The sequence below is a fragment of the Bos taurus genome, chromosome 2 (genome assembly GCF_002263795.3).
Source record: "Bos taurus isolate L1 Dominette 01449 registration number 42190680 breed Hereford chromosome 2, ARS-UCD2.0, whole genome shotgun sequence".
Taxonomy (NCBI): domain Eukaryota; kingdom Metazoa; phylum Chordata; class Mammalia; order Artiodactyla; family Bovidae; genus Bos; species Bos taurus.
This window is the reverse complement of record NC_037329.1, coordinates 121,009,955-121,033,189: the sequence shown is the minus strand read 5'-3', so window position 1 is coordinate 121,033,189 and position 23,235 is coordinate 121,009,955. Positions and strand designations below refer to the sequence as shown.

Below are 23,235 nucleotides of genomic sequence, written 5' to 3'. Positions count from 1 at the left end.
GCTGTATGACTTTGCAGTTCTTCCCACTAACAGACCAGAAGATATTTCTTCTCCTCTGTACTTTAGATTTGGCCATGTGATTTGCTTTAGTCTGTTAGGACGTAGTACATGTAACCCAGTGGCAGCTACAAGCCTCAGCCTTAAGAGACCTCATGTAGTTCCCTTGGGTTTATGTCCTTTAGCCACTGTCGTGAGAAGAAATTGTCCAGGCTGGCCTCCTAGTCCCGGGAGGAAGATGTAAGACCATGTAGTAACAGCCACTTCAGACAAGCTGCCCCATCCAACCCACAAGTGCCTGAGCTAAATAAATACTCAATTATTGTATAACACTGTTTTGGTGGTTAGCTGTTACGCAGTTGTACTTAGCAACATTGTAATGAACAAGGAAATTCACTTAATCAAGGTCAACAAACATTAAAAGTTGTTCAGCCCATTCAAATAAAAACAATAGCATACGATGGTATGCCCATAAGATTGGCAGAACTTAAAAAGTCTGATGATATTAAGTGTTGGCAAAAACTGAGAAGTAGAAATTGATATATACCATTAGTGAAAGTGTGCACCTAAAGACTAGGTGACGTGATTCTAGTCATTGAGTTGCAAGTTCCCTGGAAGTGGCATCTGGAAAACCCTTCCCCCCGCCCCCAATAAAAAAGATAAAAATTGCCTGGTAACTGCCTTTTGTCTTTTCATCTTCTTCCTGCCAGGAATGTGGATGTGAAGCTGCAAATGGGGCACTCATCTTGCAGCATGAGGTGTTTTAATTTCATTACTTACATTTTTCACATGTTCATTTGATTCCTCTTCAAACCTGCCTTTTCTTTTTTCCCCCCATTCTTGTGGATAATAATAATAAAGTAAAAGGAAAATAGCTAGAGTAGTACTTCACCAAGAACTACATTTGTGAAGTACTTACTACATGCCAAACACTGTTTCAAGTGCTGTAGATATTGGGTTGGCCAAAAGGTTCGTTCGGATTTTTGCAGCCAGTGTTGCGGGAAAACCTGAAAGAATTTTTGGCTAACCCAGTCCATCAACTCATTCAATCCTCACAGTAATCCTATGAAATAAATGCTATTTTTGCTTCTGTTTTACAGATAAGGAAACAGCAATACAAAGGTTAAATATTAATACATTGCCCAGGTTCACATAGCTATTAAGTGAAAGAGCTAGAATTTCAGTCAAGCTACCTGGTTCTAGTGTCTGTGTTCACGACTATATGCTAGTGTACGTCACGTTTTATCTTTGATCATTTTAAACATGCTTATTTAATAGCCTATTAGATTTTTATTCTGTTTTACTCAAATTTGGGGGGGTTCTAATTCCCTGCTTGTCATGCCTGCTAATTCTTCTTTATAACGAACAATTTCCTTACATCTTTTAATATTTTGACTCTTTCATTCAACAGCATTGATTAAGCACCTGTTGTGTGCTCAAGTGCTGCACAGGGACCTGGGAATATGAGTAAACAAAACAGGCAAACCCTCTACTCTCGAGGACCTTAAGTTCTAGGAGAAAACAGAGAGTAATCAAATAAGAGGATAAAGAATAGGGGGAGGTGCATAGAATGATAAAGCCTCTCTGATAAGGTGACATTTGAGCAGAGATCAGAAAATGTGAGAATGGGAGCTATGTGTGTATCTGGGGGAAGAATTTCCAAGCAGAGGGAATAGTACCACAAGGCTTCATGGCAGGAACTTGCCTTAAATGTTTGGGAATGAGCTTTGGAGCTGGAATGCCGTGTGTGAGGGCTAGAACAGAGGAGATGCGGGCAGAGGGGTACTTCGAGGGACAGGGCGCAGGTGGGATAGGGCCTCGCAGGTCAAGAGAGGCACTTTGGGGTTGAATGGGGAACTTTGGAGGGTTTCATGCAGAGAAGTGACTTGATTTCATGTTGTAGAAAGGTTGCTCTGGCTGCTGTATTCAGATTAGACACTCCACACGTTCATTCTAGGAGAGAAAAGTGTTGTGTAAGATATGAAGTGCCATTTTAAAAATTGCATCTTAAATATAATTGTTATTTGGGTTGGTTTGTTTGTTTTGAACTTTTTCTTTTGTATTGGGGTATAGAGGATTAACAGTGTTGTGATGGTTTTAGGTGAACAGTGAAGGGATTCAGCCATACCTGTATCTGTGCTCGTGTGCAGGCTTAGTCGCTCAGTCGTGTCCAACTGTTTGCGACCTGATGGACTGTAGCCCGCCAGGCTCCATGGAATTTTCCAGGCAAGAATACTGGAGTGGGTTGCCATTTCCTACTCCAGGCGATCTTCCCAACCCAGCGATCTTCCCAACCCAGTCTCTTGTGTCTACTGCATTGGCAGCCGGATTCTTTACCACTTCACAACCTGGGAACCCTCCATGCTGTGCCATGATAAGTCGCTTCAGACTGTGTGACCCTAGGACTGTAGCCTGAAAGGCTCCTCTGTCCATGGGATTTGGGATTCTCCAGGCAAGAATACCGGAGCACTTTTCATGTCCTCCTCCAGGGGATCTTCCCAGCCCAGAAATTGAACCTGCATCTCCTAAGTCTCCTGCGTTGGCAGGCAGGTTCTTTACCTCCAGGTTCTTTACCTCCATACATGTATCCATTCTCCCCAAAACCCCCTCCCATCCAGGATGTCACATAACATTGAGTAGAGTTCCATGGGCTATACATTAGTAGATCCTGTTGGTTATCCATTTTAAATATAGCAGTATATACATGTCCTTCCCAAACTCCCTAACTGTCCTTTCCCCCCAGCAACCATAATTTCCTTCTATAAGTCTGTGAGTCTCTTTTCTGTTTTGTAAGTTCGTTTGTATCATTTCTTTCTAGATCCCACATATAAGGGATATCATACTGTATTTCTCTTTGTCTGACTGACTTCACTCAGTATGACACCCACTAGGTCCATCCGTGTTGCTGCAAATGGCATTATTTCTTGTTTTTAATAAAAAGAAGGCTGAGTAGTATTCCACTGTATATTTGTACCATATCTTCTTTATCCATTCCTCTGTCCATGGACATTTAGGTTGCTTCTATGTCTTGGCTATTGTAAACAGTGCTGCAATGAACATAGATGTGCGTGTATCCTTTTGGATCATGTTTATCTGTGGATATATGCCCAGGAGTTGGATTGCAGGGTCATTTGGTAGCTCTATTTTTAGTGTTTTTAGGAACCTCCATACTGTTCTCCATAGTGGCTGTACCAATTTACATTCCCACCAACAGTGTAGAAGGGTTCCCTTCTTTCCACAACCTCTCCAGCACTTACTGTTTATGAATTTTTTTATGATAGCCATTCTGAGTGGCTTAAAGAGATGTCTTGTAGTTTCTATTTCTTTAGTAATTAATGATGTTGAACATCTTTTCATGTGCCTATTGGCTATCTGTTTGTCTTCTTTAGCTCAGCTAGTAAAGAATTTGCCTGCAGTGCAAAAGTCCAGTTCAATTCCTGGGTCGGGAAGATCTGCTGGAGAAGGGATAGGTTACCCACTCCAGTATTCTTGGGCTTCCCTTGTGCTTAGCTGGTAAAGAATCCTCCTGCAATGCAGGAGACCTGGGTTCAATCCCTGGGTTGGGAAGATTCCCTGGAGAAGGGAACAGCTACCCACTCCATTATTCTGGCCTGGAGAATTCCATGGATTGTATATTCCATGGCATTGCAAAGAGTTGGACACAACTGAGTGACTTTCACTTTCAGGTCTTCTTTGGAGAAGAGATTATTTAGGTCTTTTACCCGTTTTTTTAAGTGGGCTTTTGTTTTGATGCTATTAAGTGTCGTAAACTGTATGTAAATTTTGGAGACTAATCCCATATCAGTCAAATCACTTGCAAATATTAATATTTTCTCCCAATTCGTCTGTTGTCTTCTCATTTTGTTTATTGTTTCCTTTACTATGCAAAAGGTTTTGAGTTTAAGTAGGTCCCACTTGTTTATTTTTGTTTTTATTTCCATTATTCTGGAAGACAGATCAAAAAAGATATTGCTGTGGTTTATGTCAAAGAGTGTTCTGCCTATGATTTCCTCTAGAAATTTTATATTAAAAGTGTCCAGTCTCACATTTAGGTCTTTAATCCATGGTAATTTTTTAACATGATAATTATGGCATAAGCATAATTTGAGCATTATGCAGCCTGGAGAAAATGTGCACTTTGTGAAGGATGATTCCATGACATCAAGGTTAACTATAAGGAGGACAAGAAGAAAGCAACTTCTTGAAGACAACACTCAACAAGAAAACCTTGAAGATGCTGGTACCCCAGGTCTTTTCAATGTCCAAATGAAGCTGCATGGTCAACAAATGCCTAAATTGGTATTTATGGCACCAGAATTTATATCAGGTTTTCCTTACCTAGCTTAGGAAAACTTCTTGTGCAAAGATGTCCCATGGTTTTTTAAGGATATCTTCATTTTTAAGATTTGGGGATTCTGATTCTTTAAGTAGTTCCTGTTACTAACAAATGACCAATATTTGTTAAATATTTCTTTGTATGTACCAAAAAGTATTTAAAATTCTGCCAATTTCACTTCAAATCAGTTACTTCTACCTATTACTCAGTCCTAACTTGACTACTTATTTATTCATTATTTCAACCAACACATCTTGACCACCTACCATATGCAGTTTGGAGGCTGTTGATAATAGGTGACGGACTGAAGCGGTATCTGCAGTAGTGGACAGAAGTGGTAGGATTTTGGATTTATTTTGAAGGTAAAGCTGACAACACAGAATCAAAGATGACTCTTAATGCTTTGTGTCTAAATAAGTGGGATGAAGTTACCATCTCCTGGGATGGATAAGACCATAGAAAAGGCAGGTTTAAGATGAGGATGAATGAAGAGTATGGTTTGGGATATGTTGAGCTCAGGATGCCTATTAAATATCTAAGTGGTGATGCACATAAATATAAGTCTGGAGCTCAGGGAAGAGGTCGGGGCTAGATGTGTAAATCTGTGAGTTATAAGCTCAAAGATGGTATTTAAAACCATGAGCCTGGATGAGATCACGTAGGGAATGATATAAGTAGAGGAAAGGTCTGAGCCTGAGGCCAAGGACATTCCAGCTATAGAGAAGAAAAAATTTTCCTTGACCTTCTTCCTCGCCTGTGTCTGAAAATTAAAGTGACACATTAAAAAAAAAATTAAAAAAAATAAAATAAAGTGACACATTAGCAGGAGAAATGTATACGAATTTACTCAAAGTTAGTTTTACATGACACAGTAGGCTTCAGAAGGAAATGAAGACCCAAAGAGACAGATCTGTGTGTTTTTTGCTAGGCTTGATGAAGAGTGGACAGTCGTGGGAAAGAATGTGGTAGATAAGGAGTAAGAGGTAAACTCAGTGAACTGGGGACGCTCAGTACAGCCTGTTTGTTCAGATTCTTCTCAGCATCCCTTCATTGCCTGAGATAAGGAGGCTCCTTTCCTCTGTGTCTAGGGAGGACACCTCTCACCTGGGTTTTGTGATCTGATGCAGCAGAGAAGGGAGGGGGTGTCAGAGTGACCTTCCTGCTTCTGCCTATTTACTCAGACTCCTTTGGTTAATAATATTCACTATCAAGTTGCCATATTTGGGGATAGCATGTCCTGCATCTCATAGCACTTAGAGATTAGACAGGAAGAATCAGGAGAGGAGACTGAGGAGTGGGCAATTGAAGAACCATGAAGGAGTGGTATCCTGGCAGCCAAGTAAGTGAAACAAGGGTTTCAGGTTGAAAAGAATGATCCACTGTGTCAGTGAAACGAGGACAAAGAAGTGAGCATTGGATTTGACAACATGGAAGTTACTAATGATGATCTTTCTGAAAAATGGGTTTTGATGGATGGGCATGAAAACCTGATGAGGATAGGAGAAGTGAAGCTAGCAAATGAAAAAAGCCAAGACAAAAACTCTTCCAATGAATTTTGTGTAAGGCAAGTAGAGAAATGGAGTAGAAATCTACTTAGAGTAGAAATCTATTTCTGGCTAGAAATAGATGTGAAATCAATGGGAGTTTATTATGTTTTTGTTATTTTTTTTATTTGGCTATACTGGGTCTTCAGTGCTTTACGTAAACTTTCTGTAGTAGCAACTAGTGGAGTCTACTCTGAGCCGTGCACAGGCTTCTCACTGTGGTGGCCTCTCATTGCGGAGCTCTAGAGCGCGGTGGCTCAGGAGTTGTGGTGCATGGGCTCAGTTGCTCCAAGGCATGTGGAATCTTCCTGGACCTGGGATCAAACCTGTGTCCCCTGCATTGGCAGGTGGATTCTTAACCACTGAACCATCAAGGGGAGTTTTTAAGGTAGGAGATATTAGGCATCATGGTGGTACAATATTGGAAATGAGCCAGCCACTATGTAGTGAAGAGAATGACTTTGAGTTCAGTTTAAGCAGAGCTTATTTTCCACCTGGTTCAGTATCCTTGCCTGGAGAATTCCATGGACAGAGGAACCTGGCAGGCTACAGTCCATGGGGTCCCAAAATCAGACATGACTGAGTGACTAACACTTTCACTTTTTTCGGGTTCTGAGAGCTTCCCTCCTAAGCAGTTTGGCATTTACTTCTGCAAGGTGTCCCCACAGACACCACCAGCCCAAGACTCATTCCCATATAAATTTTTCAGCTTAAGTTTTCCACACCAAACAAGGAAAATAAATCTGGACTCCAGAACTTCACAAAGCACAACCTTGGATTTGATATCTCACCTAGGGACTTTTTTTCCCTCAACCGAGGCCCTGCAAAGAAAAACTTTCTTTGCCTTTTCTCTGGACTTAGGGGCAAAGTTTACTATTCCATTTTCAATAAGGTTGAACCCTTAGGGGGTTCCAATTTCTGTTACTGATGAAAACCAGAGCCCATGTTGCTGCCCCAGCAACTCAGCCGTACCTTTAAAGTTTTGACTGAATTTTAGCCAGCATCTCTAGAGATTTGTGACCAGAAGTTTCAGTACTTTCTAGAGCACCATTTTGCTGGAGTCAGAAATCATCTCCCTTCATTCTTCACCTGGTTAATTCCTAATTGCCTTTGAGGTCTCAACTTAAATGTGACTTCTCAGAGAGGTATTCCCTAACACACTCCATCCCAATCTAAACTAGTTTATACTTTTATACCAAGAGCACCCTCCTTCTGTCTTGCTGCTGCTGCTGCTGCTAAGTCACTTCAGTTGTGTCCGACTCTGTGCGACCCCAGAGATGGCAGCTCACCAGGCTCCCCCGTCCCTGGGATTCTCCAGGCAAGAACACTGGAGTGGGTTGCCATTTCCTTCTCCAACACATGAAAGTGAAAAGTGAAAGTGAAGTCGCTCAGTGGTGTCTGACTCATAGCGACCCCATGGACTGCAGCCCACGAGGCTCCTCCGTCCGTGGGATTTTCCAGGCAAGAGTACTGGAGTGGGGTGCCATTGCCTTCTCTGCCTTCTGTCTTAGCACTTGTCATTTATAACTCCACATGAATGTTTGTTTAATGCTGATACTCCCTTTAGGTTAAAAACTACATAGAAGCAAGAAAGAAGCCTATTTAGTTTACCATATAGCAGAAGGCCTGATGCTCAAGCCAGGTTCTGTGACTGAACAAATAATTGTCTAAAAATCAAACAACTAAGAGTAGAATGAACTACCCTTCCCTGGTGGCTCAGCTGGTAAAGAATCTGCCTGCAATGAGGGAGACCTGGGTTCGATCCCTGGGTTGGGAAGATTCCCCTAGAGAAGAGAACGGCTATCCACTCCAGTATTCTGGCCTGAAGAATTCCATGGACTATATAGTCCATGGGATCGCAAAGAGTCAGAGGACTTTCCGGGTGGCTCAGTGGTAAAGAATCTGCTTGCTAATGCAAGAGATGCAGGAGATGCCAGTTCCATCCCTGGGTCAGGAAGATCCCCTGGAGAAGGAAATGGCAACCCGCTCCAGTATTCTTGCCTGGAAAATCCCATGGACACAGGAACCTGGTGGGCTTCAGTCCATGGAGTCTCAAAGAGTCAGACACGATTGAGCACTCACGCACAAGAGTAGAGTAGGGACTTCGCTGCCTGTCCAGTGGTTAAGACTCTACACTTCCACTGCCAGGGGCATGGCTTCGATCCCTGCTCAGGGAACTAAGTTTCTACATAAAGGAGTATTACATGGTATCCTAAAACCTATTATCTTCTGTGTCTGGGAGATGATATTCTCTAAGGAGAAAGTGTTTTTAATGGAAAGAGGACAGAGGTTTCTGTCATTTTACTTGGCTCATCTTAGAGAAGCAGTGTTACTCCAGTGTTGGTAACCACTGTGTCTTTTCCTCTCTAGAATGGAGATCTCCTCTCATCAGTCTCACCTCCTGCAGCAACTGAATGAGCAGCGCAGGCAGGATGTATTTTGTGACTGCAGTATTCTGGTTGAAGGGAAGGTCTTCAAAGCCCATCGAAATGTCTTATTTGCTAGTAGCGGCTACTTTAAAATGCTTCTTTCTCAGAACTCCAAGGAGACAAGTCAGCCAACCACAGCGACATTTCAGGCCTTCTCTCCTGACACTTTTACAGTTATCCTGGACTTTGTCTATTCCGGCAAGCTCTCTCTCACGGGTCAGAATGTCATAGAAGTGATGTCAGCTGCTAGCTTCCTTCAGATGACTGATGTCATCAGTGTATGTAAGACCTTTATTAAATCTTCGTTAGACATTAGTGAGAAAGAAAAGGATCGCTATTTCAGCCTCTCTGATAAAGATGCCAATTCTAATGGAATAGAACGCTCCTCTTTTTATAGCAGTGGCTGGCAAGATGAAAGCAGTTCTCCTCGTTCTCACCTAAGCCCAGATCAAGGAACAGGTATAATAAGTGGGAAATCTTGGAGTAAGTATAATTACCATCCAGCCTCCCAAAGGAATACTCAACAGCCTCTGACCAAGCATGAACAAAGGAAAGATTCCATTAAAAAGGCCAAACATTTGAGGTTGTCACAGCCTTCTGAAATGACTCATTATAAGTCAAGCAAGCGAGAAGCACGGACATCTGATTCTTCCAGCCACGCTTCCCAGTCTGAAGAACAGGCACAGATGAATGCGGAAATGGACTCTACTCCTGTTAGCTATCAGTATGGTCAAGGATCTGATGTCACGTCAAGAAGTTTTCCAGGTACCCAAATAGAGAATTAGTCCTCTCAATCAGGTTCCAAGACTCCAATGTAAATCAATCCTGTCTCAACATGCCCTTGGTTTTAGGGCAGTTGAACCAAGTATTTTTTTTTTTTTTCTTTTTAAAAGGTCATACTTCTCTAATGAAGAGAAGTACTTCTTCTATACATAAAAGGTAAATTTTTTAAATTAAAATATTGGGTAAATTTAGTAAGTCAAAACAATAGAGTTCTGAGGGTCAGAAACCCATGATTTTCCAGACCTGCTTCTCTGTAGATGATTAGATTACTGTTAGATGTTTAAAGCTCTTTTGTAAATGGCTCAATCCTTAAGAAACGTATTTTTAATTTATTTTTTAAATGGCTCAGTCCTTAAGAAACATATTTTCAATTTATTTTTTAAAGTTTTATATTGGAGTACAGGTGATTAACATAACAATGTTGTGTTAGTCTCAGATGTACAGCAAAGTGATTCAGTTATACATCACACTTTCACTTTAGTTTATTTTTTTTCTGAGTATTCACTCAGGAGGAGAATTTTTATATAGAAAAATTAAATAGAGCAATCATGCATATTGGCAAAGGTTCACAGCCCTAATACCTAAAAGAAATTAAATCTGATTTTATTAAGATATAAATGCATAATTTTAAAAAATATAACATTGGTACTGTAACTCTGTGTGCAACACCATGAGATATCTCATTTCTATGATAGTAAAATGCAGAGAGATTATGTAGGCTGACAGTGTCAAAGTAGAGAACGAGGATTAGAAATGCGTATCATCTAGTCCCCCCAATTAATCGTTAGCAGATTTGCTTAGTAGTTTGAAAATGAAAGTGAAAGTTCCTCAGTCGTGTCCCAGTCTTTGCGATCCTATGGACTATACAGTCCATGGAATTCTCCAGGCCAGAATACTGGAGTGGGTAGCCTTTTCCTTCTCCAGGGGGTCTTCCCAAGACCCTGGAATTGAACCGGGGTCTACTGCATTGCAGGCAGATTCTTTACCAAATGAGCTATTAGGGAAGCCATGCTTACTAGTTTATATGTGAATTTAAAGGAAATTGTGATAAAATTAAACTGCAGAGCATAAGATTTAGACTGTATATTTAAATTTTTTAATTTTAGGAAAGTTCCAAATATATATATATATATATGTACAGAGAATAGTGTAATTAACCCCATGCACCCATTATTACCCAGTCCCATTCATGACCAGTCTTGTACCTCTGCTCCTGACTCTTCCCCCTTTTTATTTTAATAATCTTTTATTGTACATAGGATATTCAGAATACAAACAATTTTTATGTACGTTATTTTAAAACAGCATCCACTGTATGTCTGCTCTGCTCTGTTCAGTCATGTCCAACTCTTTGTGACCCTTTGGACCCACCAAGCTCCTCTGTCCATGGGATTTTTCAGGCAAGAATACTGGAGTTGGTTGCCATTTCCTTCTCCAAGTCTTCCCCTTTTTAAGTAAATCTCAAACATCATATATCTTCATCTGTAAATATTTCAGAATGTGTCCCTAAAATATAAACTTAAAAAAACTACAATACCATTATTATCATATATAAATAAAATTAACAAGTCCTTAATATCACTAAAAGCCAGTCAATATTCACATTTCCCTGGTTGTGATATAAATTATTTCCAAGAAATAATCTTGTTGTAGATAACATATTTAAAGATAATATCCACCCCTATTGACTTTTACTAATCACATTTTCCTGTAGGATGCTAACATGAAAATACTTAAGATTGTATCATATTGCAAAACTTACTGAAAATCCTGAGGAGCTCTACCACTGACCAAGGCAGACAGAAATAACAGAGCAAATATGGGAAATCTTTGTTGTATTTTAAAACAGCAAAAAAGTTATCCTTTCTTGGGCTTTGCCCTTTTATAATTCTAGGTTATTTAAATCTGACTTCAATACGTTGGGGGACCTCCCTGGTGGTCCAGGTGTTCAGACCCTGCAGTTGCAGTGCAAAGAGCACGAGTCCAATCCCTGGCGGTGGAGCTAAGATCCCACGTGCCACACAGCATAGCCAAAAAATACAAAGTAGCAGTAAGAATAAGAAAATAATTTTTTAAAATAAATAATGACAGCTGAATTTAACTATTACTAAATTGATGATATTTGCCTCCAACTACAAGTCACATTTTGAATCCATATGAGTTTTAAAACTAAAGGTTAAAATATCCTTGAAACTTTTTCACCTTTGAAAGAAAAGCAGTACAACTGTATGAAAAGTAAGAGCAGGGGGGATAAATATGTGTAAATAAGTTACTTAAAAACATAAACAGTGAACACTTTAACTTTTGGAGTGTGTCTACAATTTTAAGATCGTAAAGAATCCACCTGCCAATGCAGGAGACACGGGTTCAACTGCTGGGGAGGGAAAAATCCCCTGAAGAAGGAAATGGCAACCCCACTCCAGTATTCTTGCCTGGAAAATCTTACGGACAGAGAAGCCTGGTGGGCTACAGTCCATGGGGTTGTAAAGAGTCGGACACAATTGAACGATTAAACACGCAGCTAACACTTTACTTTTCAGATCTAGCGACTCTAAGACATTAAATAAAAAGATAAGTGGGACAGTGTAAATTACCCAGACTTTGTAAATAAATCAGATCCTGAAGTTATAGCTCTGTACTTAGGATAACATCAACAATCCAGTCTTTGTAAAATGTCTTCCTTCTCCTTTTTGCCTACCTTTCTGAGATTGGACTCGCCAGCCCCTTTTGGATTCTTAATGTTATTAGAATTGCGATGACGAACTTTCTGGTGACTTAAACTGTCTCCTGACAGATGACCTGCCCAGGATGAGGTTCAAGTGCCCGTACTGCACACACGTGGTGAAGCGGAAGGCAGACCTCAAGCGCCACCTTCGTTGTCACACTGGAGAAAGACCCTACCCCTGTCAAGCTTGCGGGAAAAGATTTAGTCGGCTCGACCATCTAAGTAGCCATTTTCGAACAGTATGTATATGGTTTTTCATTGTTTCACTTTTAGGAAATACATGCATTTATCTGCCTTAGGATAATTTAGTTTAGTAGGAAAATCTTCTCATATAACTCTACAGTATCTTTTTAAATTTCTAATTTAATGTTTTTACTTTGCACATGACGCATTGTCTTATTTGTCGATTTTATTTTCTGGCTGCTCGAGATCTTTGTTGCTGCGTGAAGGCTCTCTCCAGTTGCGGCGATCAGGGGCTCCTCTCTAGCTGTGGTGTGCTGGCTGCTTACTGTTGTGGCTTCTCTTGTGGAACACGGGCTCTAGAGGACAGGCTTCAGTAGTTGTGGCTCACAGGCTTAGCTGCCCCCCAACGTGTGGGATCTTCTCGGACCAGGGATTGAAGCCCGTCACCTTTATTCTCAGGGGTGTTCTTAACCACTGGACCACCAGGGAAGTCCCTATATATTTTTAAAAACAGATTTTTTTAGTCTCCTTTGAAACCTTGAAGTAAGGGATGTTCTTTTTTTTAAAGCTGTTATTTATTTTCGGCTGCGCTGAATCTTCGTCGCTGCGAGCAGCCTTTGTCTGGGTGTGAGAGGGGCTACTTCTGTTACGGTGTGTGAGCCTCTCCTTGCGTGGCTTCTCTTGTTGCGGAGCAGGGGCTCTAGAGCACAGATTGGGTAGTTGTGCACAGGCCCAGTCACCCCGTGGCATGTGGAATCTTCCTGGACTAGGGACTGAGCCTGTGCCCTCTGCATTGGTAGGCAGACTCTGGACACTGGACCGCCAGCAAAGTCCAAGTGACATTCTTTTGAATATCCATCTCAATTCACTTAAAATCTAACGTGTTTTTATATCCCAGTCATTTCAGAGCCGAAGACAATGTAAGCTACACAAATGTCTAGGTCAGAATCACCACTACAGATACTCGGCACCCACTAGTGATTTTTGAATCCTTGTCTGGTAGCTGTCAGTCTGGTTCCGCTGTCCGACGTCTCCACACTACACCCTCTCCATCACGCCTCTCCAGTTTCTCTAGTCTCCTCAAGAAAGGGGATAAGAAGGGTTAGAGAGCGACTCTCAGTCAGGGAGTGGGCTGTCAACAGTCAGAAAGATCTCAGGGAATTTTCTGTTCAGTGTTCTGGTGGTTTAATAAGGTAGTGACATAGGATTTATTTCGCTGTTCATCTTGCAGCAAGAATTTTTTTCAAAATCTGTAAAGTATTACTCATACTTTTATTCCATTTATACAAACTCCTTTTAATTTTGAAGGGCATTGGGTCACTTGGTGCGTTACTTTATAGTTATTTATTCAACAAATATATATTGAGCATACTCTGAGCCAGACCCTTTTCTACACACTAGGTATACAGCAGTGAGCAAAACAAACTCTCTGCCTTCCTTAATTTCTAAAGCTAAATTTTTAAAAATTAAAAGAACCTTTTATTACAGAAGCAATAAATATGCATTATAAAAAGTAAGAAAATAAATAGAAGTAAGAATAAGAAAATTAAAATATCCTATTTACCACCTAGATCGTACCATTCTTAGCACTTTATCATGAGGCTTCCCTGGTGGTTCAGTGCCTGAGACACGGGTTTGATCCCTGGCCTGGGAAGATTACTGAGCCAGTTGTTTTACAAAATATCCTGCATCTGGGTTTCTCTGCTTGCTTCTACGTGGTGTCATTTAGCTTGTCTTTCTATCCCCCCTGCATTTTCCAAAAACTAGAAGTTTAGTCTAAAGGCTTGATGGATTCAAGTTGAATACTTTCATCAAGGAAAAAATTGTGTATTTCTTACTGTATCACCTGAGGAGGGGCTTCCCTGGTAGCGCACCTGGCAAAGAATCCACTTGCAATGCAGGAGACCCTGTTTTGATCCCTGGATTGGGAAGATCCCCTGGAGGAAGGCATTGCAACCCACTCCAGTATTCTTGCCTGGAGAAGCCCCATGGACAAGAGAAGCCTGGTGGGCTACAGTCCATGGGGTCGCTATGAGTCAGAAATGACTGAGCAGCTAAGCACGGCACAGCACATTAGGAGACACATAATATCTGGTGGACCCATCATTACATTATGATTGATCTCTGGATTAGGGTGATGATACCATTGTATTATAATTAGAAAAGAATCTCTGTGGAACTGCTTTGGTATTATATGACTATTTCCCCATCAATATTCATTTAATAATATTAATACCAATTGGTAATCTCTGTCTAGATGATTAATTTTACTTGGAGTTGTGAAATGATTTACTGATTTTATCCTTCCTTCTGTATTACTAGCTGGAATTCTATAAAGTAAAGCTTTCCTTCATCACCTGGGGCTACTTGGTTACTTTGACATAGGGTTTCTATAGGAAAAAGCATATAAATGTTTATTTCCCTTTAATTAGCAATTTTCAGAGTAAGGAGTTGATTTAATAGTAACCTCAAACGATGTATGAGTTTCTTCTGGCTTTATTTTTTTTTAATAACATACAGTCTCATGAATTTTCATTGATTCATTGTGTTTGGATCCATAACTGTTATTCTTTTTGATACTCAGATTTTCAAATTTGTGCAGTGGGAATCCTTGAAGCTGGCTCACAACCCATTACATTTTCAAAGTGTCTTAGTTTTCTGGCTCTAAAAGAGCCCTAGGCCCATCTTATACTTCCCCAGACACAAAACTGGAATCAGCCTTTTCTCAAAGGAGCTATAGTACATTTCAGTGGGGGATGAAATTAGAAACCAACATTTGAACACCCAGGGCGCTCACTGTTTTTAGGGCATTCTTTTTATATTCTTTCTGTGCTGGTGGTGGTTCAGTCACTAAGTCATGTCCGACTCTTACAACTCCATGAACTATAGCCCGCCAGGCTCCTGTCTGTGGGATTCTCTAGGCAAGAACACTAGAGTGGATTGCCATTTCCTTCTCCAGGGGATCTTCCCTACCCAGGAATCAAACCCAGGTCTCCTGCATTGCAGGCAGATTCTTTACCAACTGAGCTATGAGGAAAGCCCCTTTCTGAGCTAGAAATGCATATTTTTAAAATAATGAGTTCATGATAATATTTTCAAGTTTAACATTACAGTGTTTCACTTAATTTCTTTGTCTTCTTAATTGTGTTGGATTTGAAGGGGGATGAACATGAATCTGTGTCAGAACTTTGTAACAAGAATAATGCCTCATATGATAACCATAATACTGCTACTGTCTCAGGAAAAATAAAGATACACTTAAATTATGTACTTTCAGCATTTACTGAGTAATATGTCAGTGGTTAAGCAGAAGATAATAAGTGTACTGAGTGTTAGTCCCATACATACTCTTAGCTGTGTTACCAGACTGCATTAGTTTTCTTGGGTTTTTTGATTACTTGTATTTGGTGGTCTACTTCATAGCATTCCAACTTTATCTGAATGAATATGCCATAAACATTAATTTAGCATTATATAGTTAATATTATGTAATAATTTTTAGGTTAGAATCTATAATCTAATGACATTGAAACATGTAAAATATCATGTATGAAACGAGTTGCCAGTCCAGGTTCGGTGCTCGATACTGGATGCTTGGGGCTAGTGCACTGGGACCACCCAGAGGGATGGTATGGGGAGGGAGGAGGGAGGAGGGTTCAGGATGGGGAACACATGTATACCTGTGGCGGATTCATTTTGATATTTGGCAAAACTAATACAATTATGTAAAGTTTAAAAAAAAAAAAAAAGAATCTATAATCTACTACTCTGATAGTTATTGAACAAAGTTATTTATTACTAACTATAATATATAATTATTCATCAATTATAACCTCTTCCCAAAGCATTTCACACATATTAACTCATTTGGTCCACACAACCTGAAGTGTACCCCTATTGGTAATAAGGGAGCAGTTACGAATAATAATAGACCAATATGTAGCAGAACCAGCATCTTGGTTGTTTATAACTAGTATCCATTCTGGTCATCAGGCTTCTATTCTGTTTGCGTGGTACCCATACCTTACCAGTTGTTAAATACTTTGACAGTCATGCTGGAGGCAGGTTTCTGTTTTAAATGACTTGCTTCACTATACATGGTTAATAAATGACAAGATTAGAAAATGACAGAAGCAGAACTAGTTACCTAAGCCTTCCAGTTCCTAGACCAGTCTTCTTTCTACTACATCTTTCACTAATAAAAGTGGCAATAATCCTTACATCAAAAAATATTCTTTTATAAATTTAATTTGGACATTATTTTTTCTTCCTTAAGCAAAATAACAAAATAGTTTTTTCTCCTGAATTAAGATATGTAAAGTCCTTAGAATAGTATATGGTAGATATTAAGTGTTTGCAATTATTATTCTGGGAATATGTCCCATGTTACCTCAGATCTAAAAATACTATTGGATTAAGGGATATGTGAAATTATTAGGTATGTAATATTAACCATGAAAACATAATAGATATAATTTACAGAAAGCTAGTGTTTGATATTTCTGTGACATTACTTTATTACCAAAACCTGTGACCTTTTTCTAATAAACTAGATGTTAATTTAATATTAATGCTTGGCTTTGAACATGTTAAATTTATGAACTGGTTCTTAGAATATCAAACTATTCTGCTTTTGAAAAATGTTTTGTTTTTTTAATCGCTATTTAATTCTCTACACAGATTCACCAGGCATGCAAGCTTATCTGCAGAAAATGCAAGCGCCATGTGACTGACCTAACAGGTCAAGTGGTACAGGAAGGAACCAGGCGCTACAGACTCTGTAATGAGTGCCTCGCCGAAGTTGGCATAGACAGCCTCCCCATTGATCTGGAAGCTGAACAGCATCTTATGTCCCCATCAGATGGAGATAAGGATTCCAGATGGCACATGGGGGAAGATGAGAACAGATCGTACGTGGAGATAGTCGAGGATGGGTCTGCCGATCTGGTCATACAACAGGTGGATGATAGTGAAGAAGAAGAAGAAAAGGAAATAAAGCCCAACATCAGGTAGCTGGAGTGTGAACCAACAGAGCCTGTAGCTTACACTGACGTTCTTGTGTGACTCTCTTTCCACGCCCAGAGTCTAATCAACAAATTATCAGATCAGCTTAAAAGTAATGACCTGACACCACTTGCATGCTTTCTGAACAGGCCATTGTATCCATTCTGAACTTTACCGCCCTAAAATCTGTTGCTGCACTAGAAAGAAAGACCTAGCTTGAGTTGACACGCTGGATGAACAATTAATCCTCTTACTTTTATTGTGTTACAGAAATACCTTTTTTAAAAAAATATTGAAAAATCTACTTAGGGAACTTTTTTCAAAGAAAATATTTTCAATAAATTCACGACAACCAAACTTTATATAAAATAATTTCAAAGTGTTTCAAAAACATGTAAACTACCACTATTGAATTTTCACAGGGAACTAGGTCAGAGCACATTTAAGGGTCTGGAAACCTACCTGACTTAACTAACTAGACTTTCCATTAACTTTGGATCTAAAATGACCCATCATAATTCCAATATCCTAAGTGTTTTAGGATTATGGCAGAAGGCAAGTCTAAATGTTTGAAGTTGTTCATATTTGAAATTTTTGTCATTAAATTAGAAGTTACTCTTATGTAGTCAGTATTTAAAAAAAAAAAAAAAAAAGATGAAGAAGCTGACCAGAAATTATATATAGACATCATTTTCTTAAAGCAGGAACCTAATATTGTCAACGTAGTTTTTGAAGATCGGTCAATATAGCTATCTTCTTCTCTAAAGAAAAAAAAGAAAACAAAAACTGGAGGTTCTTACCAGTTCTTAAGAGTAATTTCCTACATTTATATACTGCTTTATTATTTATAAAGTGCTCTTTCTTGCATTTCCCCACCTAATCAGCAAGGTAGATAGCACTGTCTCCAATGTACAAATAAGGAAATTAAGGTCAGAAAGTGTAAGTGGTGGGACCAGAGATTGGACAGGTTTTGATTTTAAATAGTCCTCTTTCATCTGTCTCTCCTTGAATTGTCAAACCTCACCAATCTGCAATAATTATAAAAGAAGCCTATGAGAATGAGAACGTATGAAAGAAGAGGAATTTAATCATCTTCGACAATGTATAATACCTTGCACTAGAGCTATTCAAGAAGTGTCAAGCAATGTCCCTACAGTATCTATTGACATGTTTTTATGTTATTTATATGTAAAATTTATATATAAAACTATTTGAACAAGTTATTCTCCTAAGTTCTTTAAGCATCTTTGCTTGTTTATGTAATTTTTCAAAACAAACTTTTCTACCAGGATACAAAATGAAGTTTTAACACCTCCCCATATGAATTATAAAACATTCCAAAATTACAGTCAAAGTGAAGAAGCATTATTTTAGTTGTGAAGATTAAATACTAGAAGTAAAGAACTGTCCTTCATAAAAGTCTTGGCAAGTTATCCCAATTAAGCTTCTTTTAATTTAATTTTGATAGAGAGAGGCTCCATGTATCACTCTGTATTTTTAACTGCCATGACATACCTCAAGATAGTTTTTATGTTATTATTTTCTCTTATTCTTTAATTAACGATTGTCCTTAATACCAATTTGTGGGCTAAAGTGGTTAATTTCTTTCATTTTTTTTTATTAATAGGTGATAACCACTTTGTTTTATGGTACTTAATTCTGATATTTTTTTTCAAGATTCTCCTGATGGTAAATTTCCAGTTGCTTCAAGACTGGATAGTGTGCATTGCGTTTGTTGTCTCCCAGTATGACCATTGCTGAATCAGGAGTCTCAACAATTAAACTGTTACACGTGAGAGAGGGAACATAAGTATAATATGATTCTGAACCATTGGAGCCAATAAGAAAAATGACTGATTTGAGCTTTATTTGTAGAAATGAAGTCATGCTTGCATGTGTATACTTTAACGCACTTTAGTCTATGACCTAAATGTTCTTTAATGCTACTATATTCTGCATGCCAACATCAGCATGAATGTCAGCAAAGTCCACGGAACACGGTGCCACCAGCACTTGTAGAGCCTTATCAGAGATACGCTTTCTCATAATTGTTCATAACAAGCATTGAGCAGTCCCCACAAAACAGCTATCAGATTCACCAAATTAGATAGCACATCTGTTCTGTTATTTTAGTATATAAAAGAACATTTGTGACATGTTTGTAAGTTGTAAATAATAGCTACAGTATCATACCATATTTATCTAAGACTTTAGAGACCAATTCTTTTCTAGAGTGAAACTGTCGATTAATGGTTTCTAAGAAAACTGAATTCTTTGGCTCTTAAATGTGGGAAAATGTTACATAGGGGTATAATCTGTTAATATAAACTTTATTTATGCCAAGATTTTTTTTAACATTAGAAAAATAATGGAAGTTGGTTAGACCAAAGTTTGCTCTTACAAGAATGCTGTTTGTCAGCTTCTGAATACCCTTGTAAGTCTATGGTCCTCAAGAGTATCTGGTTGACGGGATGAAGTTTTGCAAAAATAAAGCACCACTGCAGTCATGTCTAGGGTCTGGAGGAAGCAAAATAGACTAAGTCGGTGGTTTAAAAAGGTTTTTTTTAAACTCACGAAACCCTTTCTTCAAATAAATTGTTTCATAGAGAAGTTCAGCATTTAAAGGAAACTAATAACAGAGCTGCTCTGGTTAAAGCTCCTTGCAAGCCTTTCCCCACACACTTCTGCAGAGCTCAGGAGTCCAACGGTGAAAACCCTGGGCTGGATCACTTTTTAAATTCCCTTTGAGCATTACACTCGCTTTATTACTCCTGCTCCTCCCGGCACTTCTAAGCTGGTAACCATAGCATCTCTTAGAGCAGCAAATCACATCTTTACAAGGTTTCTATAGTTACTACATCTTAAGACCTTTTTCAGAACAAATTTTTCAGTATTGTATGTTTGAGTGATGAAATCAAGCATGGTTACTTCTTTTATGTGACCAAGTTACCACTGAATGGATAAAAAGTTTAGTGTTTCAGCTACTTATGAGCTCAGAACTCAATTCATTGAAGTTATTTTGCCAAGTCTGGCTAAGATGTATTGAAATTTCCACTCATACTGGTTATATGTATTTGGAGTCCTAAACTTCATACTATGGAAAAAATCACTAAAAAAAAATATAGCATAAGATGTGTTTAACTGGGAAGCTTGATATTAGTAGGTACTGGAGGACCAAACTTTATAAATGGAAAGTTGTATGTTATTTTATATTAGAGTGGATCAGTATTACTATTTATCATTTATATAGCATTTTATATTTGCAAAGTATTTAATAATTTTTATGTTATTCTTTAAGTATCTATGAAATAGGATGTTTATCACATGAAAGGTAAAGAAATTAAGGCACAGAACAATAAAGCAACCTACCTAAGACAACGCAGTGAAACAATGCAGAAATTGGAATTAGAATGATCAGATTTTCTGAATCTTAGAATATCAGCTTAAATCACTGAGGTGTGTTGTGTATTACTCTATTTTATAAGATGAGTTTATACAAATAACCATTGTTTTAAAGCTGACGTCATTGTATGTGGATAATAAATCCTATACAGAATAAATATTATGTAAAGGATGTGACTTTGGTTACAAGAGTTTCAATGATAAAAGATTCAGATTGTTACGCCAGTGGCATTATTTAGCCAGCTGCTTTATATATTGTAAAGTATAATTAATATTTTATTTTGATACAGGAGTTTCTTAACTATTGACGCTAATTGTGCCATGAAGAGACCAGAAAAATGAAATCCACAGAGAATCTAAAAACTTCATTTTCTAACTTGTCAGCCTTCTCCATAAAGTATTAGTGCCAACAAAAAGTGAAATATATTAATAAGACAGACAGGAGAAGCCAAAGGACTAACTTCTAAAGGCAAATTTGTTGATTTCTTTTTTTTTTTTCCAGTGGAAAGTTTCTTTTACTATATTTTACTTTATTTCGGCCATACTGACCCGCATGCGGAATCTAAGCTCCCCATCCGTGCCCCCTGCAGTGGGAGCGCTGAGTCCTGACGACTGGACTGCCAGAGTGAAAGAAGGTGGAAGTGGTTCAGTCGTGTCCGGCTCTGTGACCCCATGGACACAGTCCATAGAATTCTCCAGGCCAGAATACTGGAGTGGGTAGCCTTTCCCTTCTCCAGGGAATCTTCCCAACCCAGGGATCAAACCCAGGTCTCCCACATTGCAGGTGGACTCTCTACCAACTCAGCTAGCAGGGAAACCCTGGACTGTCAAGGAATTCCCCAAAGGCAAAACATTTTGAAATGTACTTATTTAAAAGCATGATAAACACTTTTCCTCATCTCTTTTTGTTTTCTTCACACCAGCAAAAACCATTGCATATTTCATCACTGTTAGATAGGAAGCCAGTGACCAGGGTAATGCCAGTCATGTCTTTACCTTTGGGCTTGATTTGATTATTTGCAAACATTATTACATTAAAGACAGCTTGTCAAGTACGTCTGAGAACTAATTACACTTTACTTCACTCTTTCAGATTTCTAAATACACAGATCCATTATACAGTTTCTTGATTTGCTCATTGGGAAAATATTTTTAATTCCTTATTGATATTATTTACAACTGTTTAATTCTTTTATTAACTTATTCAGCCCATAAGGGAAAAAATGGAACATTTTTACTAGATCAGTAGTTCTCAACCTTGACTGCACTTTAGAATCACTCCTGGAGCTTTTAAAAATACAGTTGCCTAATTAAAGCAGAATCTCTGGCAGATGGGGCCTGCGTATGTTTTTTTTTTTTTTTTTTAATATTTCTAGTGGTTCTTTTATGTACAAAATAGGTCCCCTAGTCAAAGTTTCCCTTTGTCCTCCCTGATAGATGCTAAGGATGGGCAGTAGAACCATTTCACCTTCCAGTCCACTGGTTCTCAACCCTATAATTAAGGGGGAAGAATTTAAATATGGATGCTGAGTTCAAGAAAACATTTTTTGTGAAGTTTCAAGATACTGTGCATGTTCCCTCATCTAAAGTTTTTATTAGGATCAAATAATATGGACACTAAATTAGTGGGTAGTCTTAAAATAACCCATTTTTACTTTGGGATGTATTTGCATTTTTATTTGATTTTCAGTACCTATTGCAGCCTGGGAATTCACATAGTACTTCAGAGTAATAAAAGAACTATATTAGGAATATCTGACTGAAATACTGTGTCCTGGAATTTTGCAAGCTTTAATGTTTCTTCACTTTTTATAAAGAAACCAGAATACTCTCCAAGCACTGTGAAACTTAATTGTTACACATTTACATTCCATCAATGAATTGAATTAAATCAGTTTTTATTCAAGTTAAATCTCATACCAGAGAAATAGAACTCGAAAGCAAGATGTTTTATTTAAAGAAGGCTTCAGATTAATTTGGAAACAAAAATAAATGTCTCTGCTTTATTTACTTCAAGTATGGGCATTAAACTTTTTTTTTTAAATAACTTGAAACGATTTTTGCTTCGAGCATCATCCTCATTCTCACAGTTGAAGTTGTTTGCAATTCAAACGTGACGAGTGTATCTGTTCAGTAGCAGTGTGCATTGCAGACACCACTGTTTAATCTCTTACCAAAAGAAAAAATTAATCCAATAACAAAGTGGCACTTTCTTGCAGAATTCAAAAAGGTTAAACGCTGAAATAAAAGAGATGGCGTGCCTTTTATTGCATATTTGAGTTGATTTAAAACTTTTTTTTTCCTCTGGGGGGAAAAATTTGCAAGGAATACAGCAGTGGAAAACAGAGCCTATAAGCACTGGCACCAGATGCTTCAGTATTTGGGGGCCCTGTTAAAAAAATGAAAGCCCGTGTTTTTCCTTGACCACCAGCAATACTTATTCATGCTCAGATGGATGGTCATGTGGCTTCATATTCTTATTTTCAGAGAAGACTACACCAGTGGGTAGGATTGAAGAATAAGAATCTTTCTTTTCCTTTTCAGTCCTATTTCCCCTACAACTACTTTTCCTGGAAAGCTATCAGAGAGTCACAGTGAGACCCCCAAAGAGGGCCCCAACCTACTAGACACCCCTAGAGCTAGATTCTGGAAAGCAGGATGGGGAATAGAAAATGCTGTATTGTGCGTAGTGGGCGCCTGATAATGAGCCTCAGTTAGCTGGGTCTTTACTAGATCTAATGCCACTGAGCTAGGCACTTACTCCTCCCAGTTTAAAACAGGAGGAGACTGAAGCTTAAGAACTGACCACAAAGTCATCACAAGTCTAGCCCG

General features: G+C 38.6%; 1 protein-coding gene across 2 annotated transcripts in view; it reads left to right on the top strand.

Moving 5' to 3' along the window:
* The window catches only part of ZBTB8A (zinc finger and BTB domain containing 8A), a 66,218-nt gene extending 43,543 nt beyond the window's left edge, over nt 1-22,675 (top strand). Inside the window, exons 3-5 of one of the 2 annotated variants that reach the window (XM_059876303.1) lie at nt 8,248-9,071; nt 11,884-12,053; nt 16,678-22,675. In XM_059876303.1, the coding sequence (XP_059732286.1) occupies nt 8,249-9,071; nt 11,884-12,053; nt 16,678-17,010 (1,326 nt within the window). In that variant the 5' untranslated portion in view covers nt 8,248 and the 3' untranslated portion in view covers nt 17,011-22,675. 2 annotated transcript variants of the gene reach the window in all.
* The last annotated feature ends 560 nt before the right edge of the window (nt 22,676-23,235 follow it).